General features: G+C 42.5%; 1 protein-coding gene across 1 annotated transcript in view; it reads left to right on the top strand.

The window, feature by feature from the left end:
- Positions 1–25,000, top strand: part of LOC121549750 (catenin delta-2-like) — a 347,253-nt gene that overhangs the window by 147,995 nt on the left and 174,258 nt on the right. The window contains exons 4-6 of the mRNA XM_041861613.2: positions 17,324–17,358; positions 17,588–17,707; positions 23,260–23,432. Of these exons, the coding sequence (XP_041717547.2) occupies positions 17,324–17,358; positions 17,588–17,707; positions 23,260–23,432 (328 nt within the window). The remainder of the gene's footprint in view (positions 1–17,323; positions 17,359–17,587; positions 17,708–23,259; positions 23,433–25,000) is intronic.

The raw sequence follows: 25,000 nt of genomic DNA, 5'->3' as shown, positions 1-25,000 counted from the left end.
CACACACACACACACACTGAAGGATGTCCCTGTCACCTCTGCAGAGTCGTTGGACAGTCTCGGAGCCAATGGTGTGACTTGTGTGTGTTCACGGACCCAACCCATATGCTTCCGTGTGTGTGTGTTTATATGTGTGTGTATGACAGTGATGGAGGAGTGACATTGCGCTGCATAATGTCCTCTTCTCCAGTCCCCTCTTAGTTGACCAAAGAACCGACACAGCCTTCTCTCTCTACAGTAGGGAGAGTGAGTGAGTGAGGAAAGAGCGTGAAGAAGGAAAGAGAGTAACAGTGTGTGAGAAAGGGTTAACCTACAGTATTTGTAAAGTTCAGGCTAGGGCTGGGCGATATGGCCGAAATATCATATTGCTATATTTTTTAAAAATGTGCCGGTATAACGGTACAGTAATAAAAGTTATACATTTGCTTTATGAGTAGTGCGTGACCTAGGTTGACAACAAATACATTCGAAGTGATTTCAATGGGGCTTTCTCTTTTCTGATTGTTTTATACTGTTCAATCAAACTTCAACCAAAAATAATTTTCTGCATTTTCATTAATTCATGCATTTCCTGTACTCATTTGAGATCATTTCTACGCTGCCACGTAGGGCTGCACGATATAGGGAAATAATATAAGCCTATTTTTTACCAAATATTGCAGTTGTGACATTTTTACTTGTGATTTAGATCAAAACACTTGGATGAACTGTTGGAATCATGGAAATAGAATGAATATTATAATTATATAGTTAAATATAATAGTGGGAACTTTAAATACAGTGTTGTTTGACATTACAACAAATTAAAATGCTAGGGAGGAGTTATTGCGACAGGGTAGGAACCAACATTTTGGTCAGTGTTTCCCAGTGGACCCTGTAATCTTTGGCAACATTAAATGCTTTCTCTTACTTCATGTAGCTAACATATTCATGCTTCGCCTATTCCTGTCTGATTTAGAAGATACTGTTGCACAAACAACATCCCCAGGAAGACTAGCTGTCACCATTGGGGATCCTAATAAAAAGAATACACAAATCATAAACTAATAGTGTAATTATTGAACGCTTGTGGATTTATATTAAGAAGCAACGTGGTGTTACACACGGCGAAGTGGCGCATCACATTTAACAAGCCAAACATTTAAATACCGTTATAGAAGGTAAAGTAAAAACCCAAACCGGTCTGTGCATCAATACCGGTGTATAGTAAAATACGGTATACCGCCCAGCCCTAGTTCAGGCACAGAGGCAATAACTACACACTGATAGACTGGCAACACACTGCCCTCTCCAAGCGCTAACGTACAGTACCAGTCAAAAGTTTGGACACACCTACTCATTCCAGGGTTTTTCTTTTTTTAAACTATTTTATACATTGTAGAATAATAGTGAAGACATCAAAACTATGAAATAAAACATATAGAATCATGTAGTAACCAAAAAAGTGTTAAACAAATCAGAATATATTTTATAATTGTAGTTTCTTCAAAGTAGCCACCCTTTGCCTTGATGACAGCTTTGCACACTCTTGGCATTCTCTCAACCAGCTTCATGAGGTAGTCACCATGAATCAATTTCAATTAACAGATATGCCTTGTTAAAAGTAAATTTGTGGAATTTCTTTCCTTCTTAATGTGTTTGAGCCAATCAGTTGTGTTGTGACAAGGTAAGGGTGGTATACAGAATATAGATAGCCCTATTTGGTAAAAGACCAAGTCCATTTTATGGCAACAACAGCTCAAATAAGCAAAGAGAAACGACAGTCCATCATTACTTTAAGACACGAAGGTCAGTCAATCTGGAAAATCTCAAGAACTTTGAAAGTTTCTTCAAGTGCAGTCGCAAAAACCATCAAGCGCTATGATGAAACTGGCGGTCCGCCACAGGAATGGAAGACCCAGAGTTACCTCTGCTGCAGAGGATAAGTTCATTCCAGTTACCAGCCTCAGAAATTGCAGCCCAAATAAATGCTTCAGAGTTCAAGTAACAGACACATCTCAACATCAACTGTTCAAAGGAGACTGCGTGAATCAGGCTTTCATGGTCGAATTGCTGCAAAGAAAACACTACTAAAGGACACCAATAAGAAGAAGAGACTTGCTTGGGCCTAGAAACACGAGCAATGGAGATTAAAATCTGTCCGTTGTCTGATGAGTCCAAATTTGAGATTTTTGGTTCCAACCGCTGTGTCTTTGTGAGACGCAGAGTAGGTGAACGGATGATCTCCGCATGTGTGGTTCCCACCGTGAAGCATGGAGAAGGATGTGTTATGGTGTGGGGGTGCTTTGCTGGTGACACTGTCTGTGATTTATTTAGAATTCAAAGGCACACTTAACCAGCATGGCTACCACAGCATTCTGCAGCGATACGCCATCCCATCTGGTTTGCGCTTAGTGGGACTATCATTTGTTTTTCAACAGGACAATGACCCAACACACCTCCAGGCTGTGTAAGGGCTATTTGACCAAGAAGGAGAGTGATGGAGTGCTGCATCAGATGACCTGGCCTCCACAATCACCCGACCTCAACCCAATTGAGATGGTTTGGGATGGGTTGGACCGCAGAGTGAAGGAAAAGCAGCCAACAAGTGCTCAGCATATGTGGGAACTCCTTCAAGACTGTTGGAAAATCATTCCAGGTGAAGCTGGTTGAGAGAATGCCAAGAGTGTGCAAAGCTGTCATCAAGGCAAAGGGTGGCTACTTTGAAGAATCTCAAATATAAAATATATTTTGATTTGTTTAACACTTTTTTGGTTACTACATGATTCCATATGTGTTATTTCATAGTTTTGATGTCTTCACTATTATTCTACAATGTAGAAAATAGTAAAAATAAAGAAAAACCCTTGAATGACTGCAAGTGTCCAAACGTTTGACTGGTACTGTAGGTCAAGCTAAGGTTAAGTGTGTTTGTGTGAAAAAAAGTTACACACAATAGGTTGTGACCAGCCAGGTTGCTCAAAATTCACTTCAAATTTCGCAGTCCGTCCAGGTACCCAGGATGTCTGGAGATGCCTTCAAAATCGTCAACTAGGGGCAACTAGGGCATTGTAGGTTTTCCTAGGGCGTTTTTGCTATGGCGTTGTGGATTGGGGTGGTGGATGTTGGACGTAAGGCACGAACTCCGGCTCCGAGGGTCGCGTGCTCAATCCCAGTGATAGGCACTCATTTTTGCAAAAAAAATTAAACAAGTATTTTACCCTATCCCAACCTTTAACCCTTAATTTAACCATTTGGAATTAATGGCTAAACATTACAGTGGAGTTGTTTTAAATAAAATCCTAAACCTTAATTCTTAACTTAACCATTCAGAATGTCACGGTTTCAGCCGAGGCTGCTCCTCCTCCTGGTTCGGGCAGGCTTCGGCGGTCGTCGTCCCCGGAGTACTAGCTGCCACCGATCTATGTTTCATGTTCGTTTGGTTTTGTCTTGATGTTGTACACCTGTGTCTTGTTAGTCCTCGTTAGTGTCCTATTTAGTTCTCGTTGTGTGTGTTTGTCTTTGTGTGTCTTTGTGTGTGATTGCTCTTCTGTTTTGTGTTGGAGCTACGTACTTCCCTCCAGTGTTTTGGGGAGGTTTTTCGCACATGTTAGTGCGCCGTTTGTTTGACGCCTCTGTGCGCCGTTATTTCGCCTTCGGGCTTATTGTGCTTATTTTCTACGTGAATATTGCACTAAAGTCTTTTGGACTGAGCTTCTGCGTCCTGCGCTTGATTCATGCACCACACCCACCTTCAGCACCCCTTGACACAGATTGAATGCCTAAACTTAAACAGCCACGAGGCACCGGTGACACCAGCTGCAGCAGGAGGAGCAACCCAGGCTGTCCAAAACACTTCAAAATGTAATGTTTGGAGCACAATTTGAAGTCAAATTTGTCAGATCTTGGTGTGATACATGGCACAGAAACAGTGACTGGATGTGCAGTTATGATGGCAGATACATAGACAGCAGTGGCGGTCGGTCCCGTTTATTTTTTATTTTTATTGAACCTTTATTTAACTCGGCAAGTCAGTTAAGAACAAATTCTTATTTACAATGACGGCCTTAAGATGAGGGAGGACGATAATTTTTTTAAATGAGCATGGCCTTATTTCTATTACAGCATATTGGATGACTGTCATTCATATTCCATTCACCCAGCTCAATGTAACATCGATAGGTTTAGGCTACTACATGATACTCAAATTTTCAATATACCAAACATCATGAGGTTGCTACAATCTCAAATCAAATCAAATTGTATTTGTCACATGCGCCGAATACAACAGGTGTAGACCATACCGTGAAATGATTACTTAACCAACAATGCAGTTTTAAGAAAATAGAGTTAAGAAAAGATTTACTAAATAAACTAAAGTAAAAAATAAATAAAAATAAATAAGTAACACATTAAAATAACAATGATGAAGCTATATACAGGGGGTACCGGTACCGAGTCAATGTGCGGGGGTACAGGTTAGTCGAGGTAATTTGTACATGTAGGTAGGGGTAAAGGGACTATGCATAGATAATAAACAGCAGTGTAAAAACAAAGGGGGGGTGGGGGGGGTCAATGCAAATAGTCTGGGTGGCCACTTGATTAATTGTTCAACAGTCTTATGGCTTGGGGGTAGAAGCTGTTAAGGATTATTTTGGCCCTAGACTTGGCGCTCCGTACCGCTTGCCGTGTGGTAGCAGAGAGAACAGTCTATGACTTGGGTGACTGGAGTCTTTGACAATTTTTTGGGCCTTCCTCTGACACAGCCTAGTATATACAGTGCATTCAGAAAGTAGTCAGAGCCCTTGACTTTTTCCACATTTTGTTACATTACAGCCTTATTCTAAAATGTATTAAATATTTTTTTACCCTCATCAATCTACACACAATACCCCATAATGACAAAGCAAAAATAGGTTTTTAGTTTTTTTTGCAAATGTATTACAAATAAAAAACGGAAATATCACATTTACAAAAGTATTCAGACCCTTTACTCAGTACTTTGTTGAAGCATCTTTGGCAGTGATTACAGCATTGAGTCTTCTTGGGTGTGACGCTACAAGCTTGGCAGACCTGTATTTGGGGAGTTTCTCTCATTCTTCTCTGCAGATCCTCTCAAGCTTTGTCAGGTTGGATGGGGAGCGTTACTTCACAGATACAGTGGCTTGCGAAAGTATTCACCCCCCTTGGCATTTTTCCTATTTTGTTGCCTTACAACCTGGAATTAAAATAGATTTTTTTGGGGGGGGTTGTATCAATTTTAGCGTGCATAACTATTCACTGGCTTTAACAAGGCCATTCCAAGACATTTAAATGTTTCCTCCGTCCCAGTCTCAAATCTCTGGAAGACTGAAACTTCAATTCCTTCAATTCTGACCAGTTTCCCAGTCCCTGCCAATGAAAAACATCCCCACAGCATGATGCTGCCGCCACCATGCTTCACTGTGGGGATGGTGTTCTCGGGGTGATGAGAGGTGTTGGGTTTGCGCCAGACAGCATTTTCCTTGATCGCCAAAAAGCTCAATTTTAGTCTCATCTGACCAGAGTACCTTCTTCCATATGTTTGGGGAGTCTCCCACATGGCTTTTGGCGAACACCAAACGTGTTTGCTTATTTTTTTCTTTAAGCAATGGCTTTTTTCTGGCCACTCTTCCTTAAAGCCCAGCTCTGTGGAGTGTACGGCTTAAAGTGGTCCTATGGACAGATACTCCAATCTCCGCTTCAGGGTTATCTTTGGTCTCTTTGTTGCCTCTGATTAATGTCCTCCTTGCCTGGTCCGTGAGTTTTGGTGGGCGGCCCTCTCTTGGCAGGTTTGTTGTGGTGCCATATTCTTTCAATTTTTTAAATAATGGATTTAATGGTACTCCGTGGGATGTTCAATGTTTCGGATATTTTTTATAACCCAACCCTGATCTCTACTTCTCCACAACTTTGTCCCTGACCTGTTTGGAGAGCTCCTTGGTCTTCATGGTGCCGCTTGCTTGGTGGTGCCCCTTGCTTAGTGGTGTTGCAGACTCTGGGGCCTTTCAGAACAGGTGTATATATACTGAGATCATGTGACAGATAATGTGACACTTAGATTGCACACAGGTGAACTTTATTTAACTAATTATGTGACTTTTTAAGGTAATTGGTTGCACCAGATCTTATTTAGGAGCTTCATAGCAAAGGGGGTGAATACATATGCACGCACCACTTTTCCGTTATTAATTTTTTAGAATTTCTTGAAACAAGTGATTTTTTTTTATTTCACTTCACCAATTTTGACTATTTTGTGTATGTCCATTACATGAAATCCAAATAAAAATCCATTTAAATTACAGGTTGTAATGCAACAAAATAGGAAAAACGCCAAGGGGCATGAATACTTTTGCAAGGCACTGTATTTTCAGGTCTCTCCAGAGATGTTAGATCGGGTTCAAGTCCGGGCTCTGGCTGGGCCACTCAAGGACATTCAGAGACTTGTCCCGAAGCCACTCCTGCATTGTCTTGGCTGTGTGCTTATGGTCGTTGACTTGATGGAAGGTTAACCTTGTCATTTGCCTTTTACTGAGGAGTGGCTTCCGTCTGGCCACTCTACCATAAAGGCCTGATTGGTGGAGTGCTGCAGAGATGGTTGTCCTTCTGGAAGTTTCTCCCGTCTCCACAGAGGAACTCTAAAGCTCTGTCAGAGTGACCATCGGGTTCTTGGTCACCTCCCTGACCAAGGCCCTTCTCCCCCGATTGCTCTGTTTAGCCGGGCGGCCAGCTCTAGGAAGAGCCTTGGTGGTTCCAAACTTCTTCCATTTAAGAATGATGGAGGCCACTGTTTTCTTGGGGACCTTCAATGCTGCAGAAATGTTTTTGTACCCTTCCCCAGATCTGTGCCTCGACCCAATCCTGTCTCGGAGCTCTACGGACAATTCCTTCAACCTCATGGCTTGGTTTTTGCTCTGAGGTGCACTGTCAACTGTGGGGACATTATATAGACAGGTGTGTGCCTTTCCAAATCATGTGCAATCAATTGAATTTACCACAGGTGGACTTCAATCAAGTTTTAGAAACATTTCAAGGATGATCAATGGAAACAGGATGCACCTGAGCTCAATTTTGAGTCTCATAGCAAAGGGTCTGAATACTTATGTAAATAATGTATTTCTGTTTATAAATTTTTATACAATTGCTAAAATGTTAAATAAGATCGTATTTCGCTTTGTCATTATGGGGTATTGTGTGTAGATTGCTGAGGATTTGTATTTTTAAAATAAATTTTAGAATAAGAATAAGGCTGTAACGTATTTTGTTACATTTTGTGGGAAAAGTCAAGGGGTCTCAATACTTTCCGAAGGCACTGTAGGTCCTGGATGGCAGGAAGCTTGGCCCCGGTGATGTAATGGGCCATACGCACTACCCTCTGTAGCACCTTACGGTTGGATGCCGAGCAGTTGCCATACCAGGCGGTGATGCAACCGGTCAGGTTGCTCTCAATGGTGCAGCTGAATAAGTTTTTGAGGATCTGGGGACTAATGCCAAATCTTTTCAGTCTCCTGAGGGGGAAAAGGCGTTGTCGTGCCCTCTTCATGACTTTCTTGGTGTGTTTGGACCATGATAGTTTGTTGGTGATTTGAAAATAATATGAAATATAGCTAGCTCTCTCTGTCTCTCTCTCTCTTGCTTCTCCTGCATTTTTTAAGAAATTAATTTGTTCAAAACTGTTCAACTATTGTCTTTCTCAACTAGTCACCACATTTTATGCACTGCAGTGCTAGCTAGCTGTAGCTTATGTTTTCAGTACTAGATTCATTCTCTGATCCTTCGATTGGGTGGACAACATCTCAGTTCAGCTGCAAGAGGTCTGATAGGTTGGAGGACGTACTCCAGAAATTGTCATAATTACTGTGTAAGTCTATGGAAAGGGATGAGAACCACGAGCCTCCTAGGTTTTGTATTGAAGTAAATGTACCCAGAAGAGGACAGAAACTAGCTGTCCTCCGGGTACACCATGGTGCTGCCCTACAGAGTGCTGTGGAGGCTACTGTAGACCTTCATTGCAAAACAGTGTGTTTAAATCAATTATTTTGTGACGTGAATATATTTAGTATAGTTTGATCTAAAAATGATTACTTTTTTAATGTTTCACTATTTTTAGATTTATGAAATTCACTGAGGAGGATGGTCCTCCCCTTCCTCATCTGAGGAGCCTCCACTGATAGACAAAAATAAACTCATAACTGAGAGAGTGAGAGTAGGAGAACAGACTAGCATCATCATTACAATAACACACCTCTTCTTTATTCCTTCTCTCTCTTTCCTCTTTGTCTTCTCCCTCCCTCTGCCCTCCCTATCTCCCCTCCTCCCTTTCTCTGTATAATAGAGGGATCCATTACACCATTAGCCTTCAGGGTATTTTCAGGTTCAGCAAACAGAGGTTTTTGTTCCCACCTCTGACACAGACAGATCACATTGCTGAGTAATTGCATTACGCCCTAAAATAATCTAACCAGGTCGTTAGTTCAGCCATTAATGTAGCTGTGTGGTTGACGTGCCTTAGATCCCTGCATGGCGTGTCTGTGAGAGAGATAGTAAGTCATGTTTCTTTCTAATGATGCATCACCAGGAGGAGAGAAAATTCTTTACACACTGTGTCACGTTCTCTCGCTATCCATCTCCTTCTCTTAGGCTGCAGGGAGATGGGAGTGGTGGGGAGATGATGGGGGGACACTACAGATCTCATTAAATATGCAAATGCAGCTTGTCTTTCCCAAACCCCAGATAGTGGCAGAGATTAGATGAGGCCTGGCTAGAGAGAGAGAGAGAGAGAGAGAGAGAGAGAGAGAGAGAGAGAGAGAGAGAGAGAGAGAGAGAGAGAGAGAGAGAGAGAGAGAGAGAGAGAGAGAGAGAGAGAGAGAGAGAGAGAGAGAGAGAGAGAGAGAGAGAGAGAGAGAGAGAGAGAGAGAGAGAGAGAGAGAGAGAGAGAGAGAGAGAGAGAGACAGAGACAGAGAGAGAGACAGAGAGAGACAGAGAGAGAGAGAGATCTGAGTAACTCTGCTATATGGATCTGTTAATGAGAGAGAGAGGAGTATCTCTGAGTAACTCTGCTGTATGGATCTGTTTATGATACTATATCATCACTGCTTTGTGATTATAATCACAGTTTGGCCACAGGCTGGGCAGAACAGTCAAACAGCTGTGGAGCAAGCCAGTTAGCTATCCTGACAGACAGAGGTATAGTCCTAGACAGAAGGACAGATGGGCTAGCTGGATTCTTCCTGCTGTCAGAGGCAGAGAGTCCTAGTTCAAATGATCTGCGGCTAATGAGGCAGAAGACCATAAGTTAAAGAAACATGAGATCACTTTTTAATTGGGAGTGTGTGTGTGTGGTCCGAGCTCGGCTAGATGCATCCTTGAGAGGTTGCTTTAATTGCTTAAATTGCTTTAATTGACTGCAAGAGTCTCCGTCAGTTTGTGAATGTTGTCTAAGGTGTGATTAGCGTTGATACTGATCTATGATAATGAATGTGTACCTCCCCCAGTACTCTAGTAAGATGCATAGTAGAGTAAATGAAGGGAGGGGAGAACTTTTATGGAATGAAACACAGCTGAAGGCTCTGTATAGGCCAGCGTTTTCCCAAACTTGGTCCTGTGGACCCCAAGGAGGGCACATTTTGGTTTTTGCCATAGCACTACACAGCTGATTCAAATAATCAATCCCTCATCAAGCTTTGATTATTTGAATCAGCTGTTTAATGCTAGGGCAATAATTATGTTACATGCTGTACCCTTAGCCAGGTGGCTAACAATGAATGATTTACAGTACAAAGACTAACTAACTCTATGGGGTGGCAGGTAGCCTAATGGTTAAGAGCGTTGGGCCAGTAACTGAGAGTTCGCTGGTTTATATCACCAAGGTGTAAAAATATGCTGTTCTGCCCTTGAGCAAGGCAGTTAACCCCCAACAACAACTGCTCCCCGGGCGCTGAAGACGTGGATGTCAATTAAGGCAGTCCCCCGCACCTCTCTGATTCAGAGGGGTTAAATGAGGAAGACACATTTGGATGGTTGGATGCATTCAGTTGTACAACTGACTGGGTATCTCCCTAACTCAGCAGCAGCCAGCTTGCTATTGCTATTGCCCTGCCCTCTACAGCCAGTCTATCTAAATCACACTGCACATATCAATCAACCACATTACACACACATAGCATTCAGCAGGCTGTGTGTGTGTGTGTCTGCATGCCTTAGTGTGTTTGTGTGGGTTTTCATAGAAATCTTCTTAATCTTAATCTTTTGTTTCCTCAGTAATCTGACTTTTCAAACCAACACATTGATTGTATTTCATGAACAGAATCATAATTCCTGTCTCTAATCGTCATTCATACATATCATTTAATCACTCTGTAATGTGTAACATGGATAATTGATTTGTAAAGGGATTTGAATCGATCTAAGAGATAATGGATGATGTGTGTGTGTGTGTGTGTACATGTTAGCTCATAAATATCCAACAAGATCTCACGGTTTGACACGGTTTGACTTCAGTATTCGACGTTTATCCAGGGGAGGGATAAACGTCAAATGTCGATGGTTAAGTTTAGGCATTAATGCCCAATGGTTAAAGGGATAGTTCACCCAAAATACAAACTAACATATTGGTTTACTTACCCTGTAAGCAGTCTATGGACAAGGTATGACAGCAATCCATGCTTTGTAGGGGTGTAAAGGTACACGTATTTGTACCGAACCGTTCAGTACAGGGACCTCGGTTCTGTCCGCACTGTGAACCCGAATGAATACATACTGTATAAAACATTGGCTATGCCTATGCTGCGTTGTATGTCTCTTGAATAAAAACATTTCAGGCTATTCCGTTAAAACAACACAGTTGTAATCAAAATTCAAATCTTAATTAGTGCATTTCAAACTGTCCTTTTGTGAGGCGCAGTTCTGTACGATGGTGAGTGGTGGGGTTGATAAACCAGGTGGATCCTCCATCATCATTTAAATCTCCAGTTTGGCAACATTTTGGCTTCCCAGTAGATTACAACGGCGATTGACAGAGAGTTGTGGATAAAACGTTAATAGTATGTTGCCACTGCTCAACGAGAATAGCCTATGCAGCTGCCAACACCGACACATTTACACCGAAATCACCCCAGTATTCCTACCACCAGAGCAAGATGGAAACGCAAAGAAACAACAATACAACTTCGTCTCCCCTCTGCATTCAAGCAGCCCTTCGCAGCTGATTCTGACCGGGCAAAATAAATTACAAGAGCGATAGGTGTTTGTAGCCGCGGATATGCGCTCATTCTCGGTGGTTGAGAACAGGGGTTTTCAGCACGTCGTGAAAGTGCTCGAGCCACATTACGAACTTCCCTCCTGCACCCATTTCAGCAAACTGGTAGTACCTGCTGTATATAAGCAAGCCAAAGTCAAAGTTGTCAATGAATTGGCCAATGCACCCTGTGTTGAACTTACTACAGATGAATGGAGCTCCAAGGCTATAGAGAGCTACTTAACAGTGACAGCCCATCACATTACCCCAGAATGGGAGAAGAGAAGTACCGTGCTACAGACACGCCCCATTTATGAGAGTCACACCTGGACGAACGTCAAATATCGCATTATATCTAGAGTGACCTGTCTGGAATATCGACCTTGGTGTCCCTAGGTTATGGCACACTGCACACTTTAGCTGTGAGTGAATGAGCGTTCTCACACAGTCAGATAACAAGTGTGTGACACCGTTGTTTGAGAAGGGGTTAACTGCGGGTCAACACATTCATAAACTTTGAGTAATTCGGAGTTTGACAGCATTACTGGACCCACCACACACTGGTTGGGCCATCCTAGTTGGAAAAACAGTGGGAATAACCAGCTGTGTTAGTCCCTATAATCTGTGTTAATCCTAGTCTGTGTACAGCAGAGCAGCGTAATTCCCCCAATCCAACTAAAGTACCAAATTATAATCTCTGTTAATCCCAATGAAACCCTGACATAGAATCCTGGATTGGTGAGTGTCCACTCCTAATTCCACGGGCTAGTCTGTGTTTAGTATATCTATTTGTAGTTATACTTACTCATGAAGCAGGATTTTGCATAATAAATTTTTTAAAATAATAAGTACCACCGTAACATTTCATATTCTCATCATGGCCAAAATGTTATGGGGCATACATTATGCCACATAATCCCTCCATGGTGTATTATGCATAGAGGTGTAATCTTATGATCTGTAACCACGTTAAAACAGCAGAGGGAAGCGTCGTATCAGAGTAAAGATAATAGCAGGGTCATTTTAGCTGGAGGGAACAGATGGTTTAGCACCAATGCGGGGAAACTAACAGGTGTGTTTTAAAATGTAATCATCAGCAGTAACACCCAAACACACACATTCATACGCACTCTCTCACTCTCTCACACACACACGCAGTTAAGACACAAAATCAACTAACATAATTAAAATCTCTCTCCACCCAGGAGTTTTCACATTGTTTAGAATTTGACATTTGCATTCACATTGTCTTGCTGCGCTCAAGCCCAAACACTCACAGACAGACTAAGCCCAAACACTCACATTTTATTCACAAGTAGTGCACTAGGCCTGTATTAGCGGACCGATATAGTCGTATGTAGCGCAGGAAAAACATATTAAGGAGAACCAGCTGGGAGAATATAAAGGCATTTCCAAGAGTAATATTTCCCTGTGGACGACCAATAACTTATTCACTGTGACCAGCGAGCTGCTTTATTGCGACTGGGGAGATATCTGTGTATCTCTATGACTAGATCCCCAGAAGTTCCTTTCTGTTCTGTGGACCAGAGGTTGTTGAAGGACTAGAATACAGAAGATCCTGCTCTCAAAAACAATAGAGGATCCATAACTACAGGCAGGCCGGGATAAAAATTAAATAGTTAACTTCTCTAGCCCTCTCTCTCTCTCTCTCCCTCTCTCCCCCTCTCTCTCTATCCCTCTCTCTATCTCTCCCTCTCTCTCCCTCTGTATTGTCCTCCATCTATTTTACACTGGAAAGCTCTACTGCAGTGCAATTAGGGGCAAGGCCTGGGTGCACACACACACACACACACACACACACTGCCATGGTCTATGTGATCACCAGGATCCCTAGACAGCCTACGAGGGGAGCTCCTCTTGACCCAGTGATCCCTCCACTCCAGGGGCTCATTAAAAACACGCACACACATGCACGGACACACGCACACACATACTCATTGTGTGTTTCTGTATAGCCTGCTATAGTATTTCTGAGAGCGAGAGAGAGAGAGAGAGAGATATCACAAAAAACTATACATACCTCGGCCTAAACATTAGCGCCACAGGTAACTTCCACAAAGCTGTGAACGATCTGAGAGACAAGGCAAGAAGGGCCTTCTATGCCATCAAAAACAACATACAATTTGACATACATTAGGATCTGGCTAAAAATACTTGAATCAGTTATAGAACCCATTGCCCTTGATGGTTGTGAGGTCTGGGGTCCCCTCACCAACAAATAATTCACAAAATGGGCACCAAATTGAGACTGCATGCAGAATTCTACAAAAATATCCTCACTGTACAACAAAAAACACCAAATAATGCATGCAGAGCAGAATTAGGCCGATACCTGCTAATTATCAAAATCCAGAAAATATATTCTACAACAACCTAAAAGGAAGTGATTCCCAAACCTTCCATAACAAAGCCATCACCTACAGAGAGATGAACCTGAAGAAGAGTCCCCTAAGCAAGCTGGTCCAGGGGCTCCGTTCACAAACACAAACAGACCCCACAGAGCCCCAGGACAACAACACAATTAGACCCAACCAAATCATGAGAAAACAAAAAGATAATTACTTGACACATTGGAAAGAATCTACAAAAACACTGAGCAAACTAGAATGCTATGTGGCCCTAAACAGAGAGTACACAGTGGCAGAATACCTGACAACTGTGACTGACCCAAAATTAAGGAAAGCTTTGACTATGTACAGACTCAGTGAGCATAGCCTTGCTATTGAAAAGGCCACCGTAGGCAGACCTGGCTCTCAAGAGAAGACAGGCTATGTGCACACTGCCCACAAAATGAGGTGCGAACTGAGCTGCACTTCCTAACCTCCTGCCAAATGTATGACCATATTAGAGACACATATTTCCTTCAGATTACACAGACCCACAAAGAATTCGAAAACAAATCCAACTTTGATAAACTCCCATATCTATTGGGTGAAATAACACAGTGTGCCATCACAGCAGCAAGATTTGTGACCTGTTGCCACAAGAAAAGGGCAACCAGTGAACAACAAACACCATCGTAAATACAACCCATGTACTTTAACTATTTGCACATAGTTACAGTGAGGGAAAAAAGTATTTGATCCCCTGCTGATTTTGTACGTTTGCCCACTGACAAAGACATGATCAGTCTATAATTTTAATGGTAGGTTTATTTGAACAGTGAGAGACAGAATAACAACAAAAAAATCCTGAAAAACGCATGTAAAAAATGTTATAAATTGATTTGCATTTTAATGAGGGAAATACGTATTTGACCCCTCTGCAAAACATGACTTAGTACTTGTTGGCAAAACCCTTGTTGGCAATCACAGAGGTCAGACGTTCTTGTAGTAGGCCACCAGGTTTGCACACATCTCAGGAGGAATTTTGTCCCACTCCTCTTTGCAGATCTTCTTCAAGTCATTAAGGTTTCGAGGCTGACGTTTGGCAACTCGAACCTTCAGCTCCCTCCACAGATTTTCTATGGGATTAAGGTCTGGAGACTGGCTAGGCCACTCCAGGACCTTAATGTGCTTCTTCTTGAGCCACTCCTTTGTTGCCTTGGCCGTGTGTTTTGGGTCATCGTCATGCTGGAATACCCAACCAAGACCCATTTTCAATGCCCTGGCTGAGGGAAGGAGGTTCTCACCCAAGATTTGACGGTACATGGCCCCGTCCATCGTCCCTTTGATGCAGTGGAGTTGTCCTGTCCACTTAGCAGAAAAAACACCCCAAAGCATAATGTTTCCACCTCCATGTTTGACGGTGGGGATGGTGTTCTTGTGGTCATAGGCAGCATTCCTCCTCCTCCAAACACGGCGAGTTGAGTTGATGCCAAAGAGCTCGATTTTGGTCTCATCTGACCACAACACTTTCACCCAGTTCTCCTCTGAATCATTCAGATGTTCATTGGCAAACTTCAGACGGGCCTGTATATGTGCTTTCTTGAGCAGGGGGACCTTGCGGGCGCTGCAGGATTTCAGTCCTTCACGGCGTAGTGTGTTACCAATTGTTTTCTTGGTGACTATGGTCCCAGCTGCCTTGAGATTATTGACAAGATCCTCCCGTGTAGTTCTGGGCTGATTCCTCACCGTTCTCATGATCATTGCAACTCCACGAGGTGAGATCTTGCATGGAGCCCCAGGCCGAGGGAGATTGACAGTTCTTTTGTGTTTCTTCCATTTGCGAATAATCGCACCAACTGTTGTCACCTTCTCACCAAGCTACTTGGCGATGGTCTTGTAGCCCATTCCAGCCTTGTGTAGGTCTACAATCTTGTCCCTGACATCCTTGGAGAGCTCTTTGGTCTTGGCCATGGTGGAGAGTTTGGAATCTGATTGATTGATTGCTTCTGTGGACAGGTGTCTTTTATACAGGTAACAAACTGAGATTAGGAGCACTCCCTTTAAGGGTGTGCTCCTAATCTCAGCTCGTTACCTGTATAAAAGACACCTGGGAGCCAGAAATCTTTCTGATTGAGAGGGGGTCAAATACTTATTTCCCTCATTAAAATGCAAATCAATTTATAACATTTATGACATGCGTTTTTCTGGATTTTTTTGTTGTTTTTCTGTCTCTCACAGTTCAAATACACCTACCATTACAATTATAGACTGATCATTTCTTTGTCAGTGGGCAAACATACAAAATCAGCAGGGGATCAAATACTTTTTTCCCTCACTGTATAACATAGCCAGTGATCCCTCCACTCCAGAGGCTCATTAAAAACATGCACACACATGCTCCCGAGTGGCACAGCGGTCTAAGGCAATGCATCTCAGTGCTAGAGGTGTCACTATAGACCCTGGTTCTATTCCGGGCTGTATCGTAACCGGCCGTGATCGGGAGTCCCGTAGGGCGGCACAATTGGCCCAGCGTCATTAAGGTAGTGTTTGGCCGGGGTAGGCTGTCATTGTAAATAAGAATGTGTTCTTAACTGACTTGCCTAGTTAAATAAAGGTTAAAATATATATATACAGTATTTGAAAACATTTCTGCATTGTAGAATAATAGTGAAGATATCAAAACTATGAAATAACACATATGGAATCATGTAGTAACCAAAAAAGTGTAAAACAAGTCCAAATTTATGTTGTTTATTTCACTTTTGTTTATTATCTATTTCACTAGCTTTGGCAATGTAAACATATGTTTCACATGCCAATAAATCCCTTTGAATTGAATTGAATTGAGAGAGAAAGAGAGAGAGAGAGAGAGAGAGAGAGAGAGAGAGAGAGAGAGAGAGAGAGAGAGAGAGCGATGAAGAGAGAGAGGGAGAGAGAGAGTGAACGTGACACAGTGTATGGGGGGAAATCACCTCATCCACCACCAATGTTTTACAGTATTGTAAAGGTATGAGAGAGATAGTATTTCTACAAATGTCTACAAATGCGTGCGAATATGTTTGTGTGTTTCTTTGTGTGTCATGTTGCTCTAACAATGATCACACGCTGAGCAGCCCGTTGCTTCTTTCCGGTCTGACTGGCTGTAATGTACTCTGCTTTGTCCTCTCAAGAGGAAATCACTATGTTACTGGCTCTCATTGATTGTCCTAGGGAGCTAGCTCACAGAACAACATTAGCCTCCTAGCACGGTCTATCCCTGATCCAGAAAAATAAAGAGGATGTGGCAGCGATTTCAAAGAAACAATGGAGAGGTCTTTTTTCGTTTACTTGCAATTTATTCCCTATTATTGACAATTATAAGGTTTGGTTGAAAAAGTCAATATGGCTGAGTTAGGTTAGCTAGCAGAGGTCTTTGGGAGCCTTCCACTTCTAGGCTTGTGTAAACTTCCTGGTAAGGCCTTGCTGTGGTCTCCCAGTGGCGAGTGGCTGTAGTGCAGACAGCCGCTGTCCACTGTTCTGTGGTGCTGAAATTCAGAATTCCTATTCAGTCGCTGTCCGCTTCAATGGTGCTGAATCTCTGATCACCGCTATTATAGCTTGTTTGTTTATTTTACGTCAGCTGTCTACAGTAAATAGTTTGAATATTTGATAACAACGAACTATGAGGTTACAGAATATTACTGTATAATAAACTCCATATTATGAATTCCTTTTCTTAACCTCAACTCTGTTTTCTTGCAGTTCGGCAGATGAGCAGTTTCGCTGGAACACCCAAGGTAGGCTAAACGTCAAATACTTTACTTTTTAGTAGACGTTTTTATTTATAATCACTGTATTAAAAAAAATGTAATGCAGATTTCCTAAGAATATAACCAGATATCACAGACATGGACGTCATCAAATTTGTGTGACATTGAAAATACACACACTTTATGGAGGTTGTGTCACGAATGTGACCCAGACTAACCTGTTCCCCCTGTTTCCTGTTTCCTGCTTCCTGTCCAGCGGATGGCCAGAAGGATATAGAGGATGAATTGACCACAGGACTGGAGCTGGTCGACTCCTGCATCAGATCCCTGCAGGAGTCCGGAATACTGGACCCACATGAATACAACACAGGAGAACGTAAGGACAGCTCTTATTTTAATATGACAGGGTGTGTTTGTGTGTGTGTTTGTGTGTGCGTGCATCTGTGTGTGTGTGTGTAACGGTCCCACTCTTTCTTTCATCTCTTCCTGAATCTTGATATGTTTCCTCTGGTGCACTTCCCACTAAGAGCTCATTTAGGGACACGGGAGACATAACACATTATTTTGACTTTAATCAAATTTGTAAGACATTTGCATCTCTCTGTCGTCAATGCTACCCCAAAGAGGTTTAGCCATCAGTTTGTATTTACTGAAAGCCATTTGCCCATTTCAGAAATGATATTTTACAAAAGAAACCCAAACCATAGGTTCTGTTTAAGCTTACTGATGCACACACAGGCTTTTTCTTCTGATAGAAGGAGAGTCGTTTCTAAATGTAGTGTATCTCTCCTAATAGTCCTCAAAATGACAGTCATTCCACTGAGAGGCGAGGGGACTATTTAGTTGGAAAGAACAGAACACCCTGGGTTTGGATTTTCCTCTGTCAGTTCAGAATCAGACAACATTATATAATTTTAAAAAAGCCCTTATACAAAACAGCATATACAGGTGTGTGTTTGCGTGTGTGTGTGTGTGTGACATTTCCCCTCCCACTGTGAAGCACAAAGTGCTGTTTGTTTAATAATTCATAGGAACGTAGAGTAGGAGAGGAGATGGGTGGAGGAGAGGAGAGGAGGATGCTGGGAAACTCTACTGCAGATAGTTTTAATCCCACACTACACAGAGACAGTGGAACGATAGAACAGTCCTCTCTCTCATTTTAGCCCAAAACATATTGATGTGTTTGTTGGTATCAGAAGGTAGATCAGGGGGTGAAGGGCGGTTTGCATTCCCAGGCTTACAGCAAAACGAGGGAACATGGAGGGTTTAACTTGTGTAGAGAGGTAGCGCTTCTAAAAAGATGACTCTTAAACCAAAACACAGAGAACCAAGTGTACACTCTTAAGCTGTATTCGAATACCCATACTAACATACTGTATACTACATACTTAATGAGTATATACTACATACTATATACTATTAATTCATTTTAGTATACTGTAAACGAACGCTATCCTTTCAGTTGAGTGTACTGTACTAGTGGTTCGCCTGTCTACCGGAAGTTGATGCTGTTGCTATGCAACTTCTTGCTAGCTTGTTAGCATAACAAATTACTAGCTAGACATCTTACGACTTCATTAACCATGTCCATTGAGAACGCACAATGACTATACCACTTAGCTAAGCTAAGAATGACGTGAATAATCAAGTCAATAAACGTTGGGCAGCTAGTTAGATAGCATATAGTTAATAAACTGGCAAGTTCGATGTACACTACCGGTCAAAAGTTTTAGAACACCTACTCATGCAAGGGTTTTTCATAATTTTTACTATTTTCTACATTGTAGAATAATAGTGAAGACATCAAAACTATGAAATAACACATATGGAATCATGTAGTAACCAAAAAAGTGTTAAACAAATCAAAATATATTTGAGATTTGAGATCCTTCAAATAGCCACCCTTTGCCTTGATGACAGCTTTGCACGCTCCAAACCATCTCAATTTGGGTTGAGGTCGGGTGATTGTGGAGGCCAGGTCATCTGATGCAGCACTCCATCACTCTCCTTCTTGGTAAAATAGCCCGTACACAGCCTGGAGGTGTGTTGGGTCATTGTCCTGTTGAAAAACAAATTATAGTCCCACTAAGCCCAAACCAGATGGGATGGCGTATCGCTGCAGAATGCTGTGGTAGCCATGCTGTTTAAGTGTGCCTTGAATTCTAAATAAATCATAGACAGTGTCACCAGCAAAGCACCCCCACACCATAACACCTCCTTCTCCATGCTTTACGGTGTGAACTACACATGCGGAGATCATCCGTTCACCCACACCGCGTCTCACAAAGACACGGCGGTTGGAACCAAAAATCTCACATTTGGACTCCAGACCAAAGGACAAATTTCCACCAGTCTAATATCCATTGCTCGTGTTTCTTGGCCCAAGCAAGTCTCTTCTTCTTATTGGTGTCCTTTAGTAGTGGTTTATTTGCAGCAATTCGACCATGAAGGCCTGATTCACACAGTCTCCTCTGAACAGTTGATGTTGAGATGTGTCTGTTACTTGAACTCTGTGAAGCGTTTATTTGGGCTGCAATTTCTGAGGCTGGTAACTCTAATGAACTTATCCTATGCAGCAGAGGTATCTCTGGGTCTTCCATTCCTGTGGCGGTCCTCATGAGAGCCAGTTTCATCATAGCGCTTGATGGTTTTTGCAACTTGAAATTTGCAATTTTCCGGATTGACTGACCTTCATGTCTTAAAGTAATGATGGACTGTCGTTTCTCTTTGCTTATTTGAGCTGTTCTTGCCATAATATGGACTTTGTCTTTTACCAAATAGGGCTATCTTCTGTATACCCCCCTACCTTGTCACAACACAATGGATTGGCTCAAACGCATTAAGGAAAGAAATTCCACAAATTAACTTTTAAGAAGCCACACCTGTTAATTGAAATGCATTCCAGGTGACTACCTCATGAAGCTGGTTGAGAGAATGCCAAGAGTGTGCAAAGCTGTCATCAAGGCAAAGGGTGGCTGTTTGAAGAACCTCAAATATAAAATATATTTTGATTTGTTGAACACTTTTTTGGTTACTACATGATTCCATATGTGTTGTTTCATAGTTTTGATGTCTTCACTATTATTCTACAATGTAGAAAATAGTAAAAATAAAGATAAACCCTTGAATGGCTAGGTGTTCTAAAACGTTTGACCGATAGTGTATTAGTAGCCAACTAACATTAGGTAGCTAGCTAACACATACCGGTACATACAAGCATCTGCTGTAATGATATGCAATGTGGTTCGTAAGGCTAGCGTACCTAACAAATTGTCAGGCAACACAACGTGTAACGTAACTTATTTGAAAAGTCATACATTTTTTATTACATTGCTCAACATTTTCTTAACATTTGTTTATAATTAGTTAAATTAATGAATATGTACTTTTTTTACTGACATTTGTTACCCGCTCTCGTCGGACTTTGGCTTATTTTCCGCCATTTTGTTCAAATCTGAAAATGTTGTGAAGCCACGCCCATTTTCTGAAGGATTATATTATGGGCCCTAAAAGCACGGAAATTCTGCGAATTTTGGCGAATGTAGTACGACATCCGGGAACTTTGGTCATTCTAACTATATCCATACTATGACCAATAAGCATACTGCATACTCATCACAAATAGTACAGTTAGTGCGGTTAGTATGAGTATTCGAACACAGCTTTAGAAAAGGGTCCCAAAAGGGTTCTTCGGTTGTCCCCATAGGACAGGGATGAGCAACTGTCGGCCCCCCTTTTGAAGGCCCTCGGATCAATGTATTGTATTGTACTCAGTCAGGGTCTCAACTTACTGTTGCAAGTTAGAATAGTAAAAATACACAAGGTGCAATTTTGACATTTGTTTGTGCATCAGCAGTTTTTGTCTATTTATGTCAGTCACTGATAGTCACTCAATTAGCCTATGTCAGCTAAACATTTAGCTGACATAGGTCATAGACCTAACTACCAGTAAGTAAACCCATTGGTAAGTTAGTCCGGGTAATTTTGTTAGTCAGTCTCACTCAGATATCATATTAAATACTGCTAACATTTCTCTCCACCCTATTGAAAAATGTGTAGAATTGCATGAAATTAGTTATAAAATTGCTAAATATTCTCTACGACCCATGGCAAAATGTGTAGAATTGCACAAAATTAACTCTACATCTCCGTTGTCAAGAGGGGGGCTGCTAAAATGTTTTTCACGTAATGTGGTGGGGGGGTCTGCACATGTGGGTACGCAGACCTGCGTGCAACTGCGGCCCCTCATGATGAGTTCAGATATTTTGTGGCCCCCACCCCCATCAAAGTTGCCCATCCCTGCCATAGGAGAACCATTTTTGGCTCCAGGTAGAACCCTTTTTGGTTCCAGGTAAAATGCTATGGGATTCCATGTAGAACCCTATGTGTAAAAGGTTCTACATGGAACCCAAAGGGGTTGTACCTGGAACCAAATAAGGTTTTTCAAAGGGTTCTCCTATGGGGACAGCCGAAGAACCCATTTAGGTTGTAGATGGCCCCTTTAGTATAGTCCAACATTTTTTGTTACAGAGGTGGTAGAGATGGTGGCAAAAGGCTGTCATTTCCTGTTGAAGGTTATGTAGAGAAATGTAAAAAACCTATTGTCCTACTAGCGTTTCTGGTGAATTACACACAACTTTCAACTAAATTTACATTTACATACATTTTAGTCATTTAGCAGACGCTCTTATCCAGAGCGACTTACAGGAGCAATTAGGGTTAAGTGCCTTGCTCAAGGGCACATCGACAGATTTTTCACCTAGTCGGCTCGGGGATTAGAACCAGCGACCTTTCGGTTACTGGCACAACGCTCTTAACCGCTAAGCTAAATGTCAGACAACGTCCGCGTGGCTCAGATGAAAACTGTGTTTGTGGTATGGTGTGTGTGTGTGCTCTGCTGACATAAACATCAAAGGGAGCGAGAGGGACAATATGAGAGTGGGGGGGAGAGCGAGAGAGAGAGAGTATTTTCTCTCCAATAGGGAGTAGGAATAGCCTGTGTATTATATATTTAAGCACAGTGAGATACAGCACAGGTCATAGACCTAACTACCAGTAAGTAAACCCAGACCAACCCCGCCCCTTATTCCTGTGTGTGTACGTGTGTGTGTTTGTGTGTGTGTGTTTAAACCTGCCACAGTTGAGAGTGACATCACTCCACACTGCCCAGATTACAAATTAAGCGATTCTAGGCTGAGAGACGCCAACACATAAATGACAGAAAGAAAGAGAGAATGTGAGAGAGAGAGCTGTGATTAGAGAGATACATGCTCGCTATCCCCCTCCTCTCCTATCTCCTCTCTCCTCTTCTCCTCTCTCATCTATCCCCCTCATCTCCTCTCTCATCTATTCCCCTCCTCTCCTCTCTCCTCTCTCCTCATCTCCTCTGCTCCTCTGAGCTCACCTTCTCTTTTCCTCCTCTCTACCTCCCATACTCTGCCTTCTTCCAAATTTACCCTTTATTTCCCCATTTCCCTAATCTTCTCTCCTTCTCCACCCCTTCTTTCTCTCCTCTCCTTCTCCCCTGTAACCCCTTCTCCACCTCCCCCTCATCCCTCTCCTCCTCTCCCTCTCCTGATAAATCATGTATGCTTTTTCTAACTCACTGAGGGCAGAAACGCTGCACTGCCTGTTCTAAATAGCTGTATCGCTCCCCTTCCCTCTCTCTCCCCCTCTTCGCTCCCTCTCTCTCTCCCCTCTTTCTCTCTCTCTCTCTCTCTCTCTCTCTCTCTCTCTCTCTCTCTCTCTCTCTCTCTCTCTCTCTCTCTCTCTCTCTCTCTCTCTCTCGTTTTCTCTCTCTCTCTCTCTCTCTCTCTCTCGCGTTCTCTCGCGTTTTCTCTCTCTCTCTCTCTCTCTCTCTCTCTCTCTCTCTCTCTCTCTCTCTCTCTCTCTCTCTCTCTCTCTCTCTCTCTCTCTCTCTCCCCCCAGGTCCTTCTCTTCTTTCCCAGAGTACTTTGCAGCTCAACTCCACCCCAGAGGCTTCGCTCCAGTACTCTGCCAGCTACCATAGCAACCAGACCCTCACCCTTAGCGACAGTGCTGCAGCTGCAACCCCACAGCGCAGTGGACAGGTCGGAGGGGCCGTGCACAGCTACAACCAGGTAGGTCACCATGATGATGATGAGGAGGAGGAGGAGGAGGAAGATGAGGATATGATGATGATGAGGATAATGATGATGGCTCCCATTAATGTATAGCGACTCAAAATCTGTTCTTGTAAAGCAGTTGTAGCATTCAAGACAAAGTTACTTTCAATGCTACAGCAATATTTTCTTTCTTTTTTGCCGAACGCTACTGTCCTGAGCAGTTTTTATTATGTACCGAGGTATGGAGGAAGGGAGCCAGGCAGGGAGTTCTCTGCCCTGCTCTCCTCTTGACTGGCTGTTCTTCCCACTATCTACTGCTTTAACCTTTTCTAATGCTCCTTAGCTTAACCTTGTGAAGGTTAAAGTCACGTTTTACGAGTCAAAAGTCTTCAGCTAGCTGCTGGCTTTGAATAAAGGAGTCGGCTCTAACTTTCTCTCCTCTTTCTCATTCCCTTCATCTCTCTCTCTCTCTATTTCTCATGCACACCATTGTGTGTGGGCTATCCTGCTGCTCTACACAGGTAATAGTCGCCCGGGGCGGTGTGTGTGTGTAATTGGCTAGTAGAGGTTAGAGGAAAGAGGAAAGAGACAGATGCATTTAACACTGTTTAATTGATCTAGGTGGAAGGGAGAATGGAGCAGTGAAGGTGGACTGTTTAATTGCATGGGGAGATACCAGTTTGGTTTGTTATTTCTCTAATAATTTGTTAAAGGAGGTGAACAGGTGTTAATCTCCTCATACTGATCAAGAGGAGTCCAATGATCCTCTAGCCTGCACGAGACATGTATTCCCTGCATTCATTTCTTCATAAGCTAGCTGACAGTACACAACGCACTCACACACAAACACACACACACAGGTGCTCATACATGCAGACACACACACAAACACACATGCTATTTGTTACCATCTGCAAAGCTTTATTAAAATATACTGCCTGCATTGAGAGGGCAAAGTTGTAGTGTGCTGTCTGTATGGTTATGAATAATACATAAGGACACATTTTGAAAAAGTAGCTAATTACTCGAGGAAAGGAAGTGCAAATTTATGTTTTTCAGTTTACCACTTTCAGTACACACACACACAAAATGTGATGTTTGGAGAAACGTGGACAAACGTCGGAATTTGAAGTTAAATTGTTAAAACCGTGAGATCTTGTTACACACACACACACACATACAAAAACAAGAGACTGACAAGAGAGAGAAAGAGAAGCATTTCTGTTTTGAAATACACCTGTCTCTCTTGTCTTCTTTCTTCCTTTTTCAATTGTACCAATATGAGCGGCCCTGTCCTCTTTTTCCGTCCTCGCCATCGCCACATCCCCCCATCCCTGTCCTGTCCTCCCTCTGTCTCTCTGTCTCGTTGTGTTCCAGTGATGTTTTGCCCTGTCTGTCAGGTTGGTTGGGGAGATGTTCTGAGTAGCGCTGGCTGTATAGTTTACTCCAGACCAGGATAGACTGATTATATAAGCATATGCATCACATACAGTAGAGGCTCTTATACACTACTACTAGCTAGGTATTTATACCACAATGGTACTTCTGCTTCAATAATGCATAGAGATCTAGCACCTATAACA

The sequence above is a fragment of the Coregonus clupeaformis genome, chromosome 34, assembly GCF_020615455.1.
Source record: "Coregonus clupeaformis isolate EN_2021a chromosome 34, ASM2061545v1, whole genome shotgun sequence".
Lineage (NCBI taxonomy): Eukaryota > Metazoa > Chordata > Actinopteri > Salmoniformes > Salmonidae > Coregonus > Coregonus clupeaformis.
This window is presented reverse-complemented; position numbering and strand designations above follow the sequence as displayed.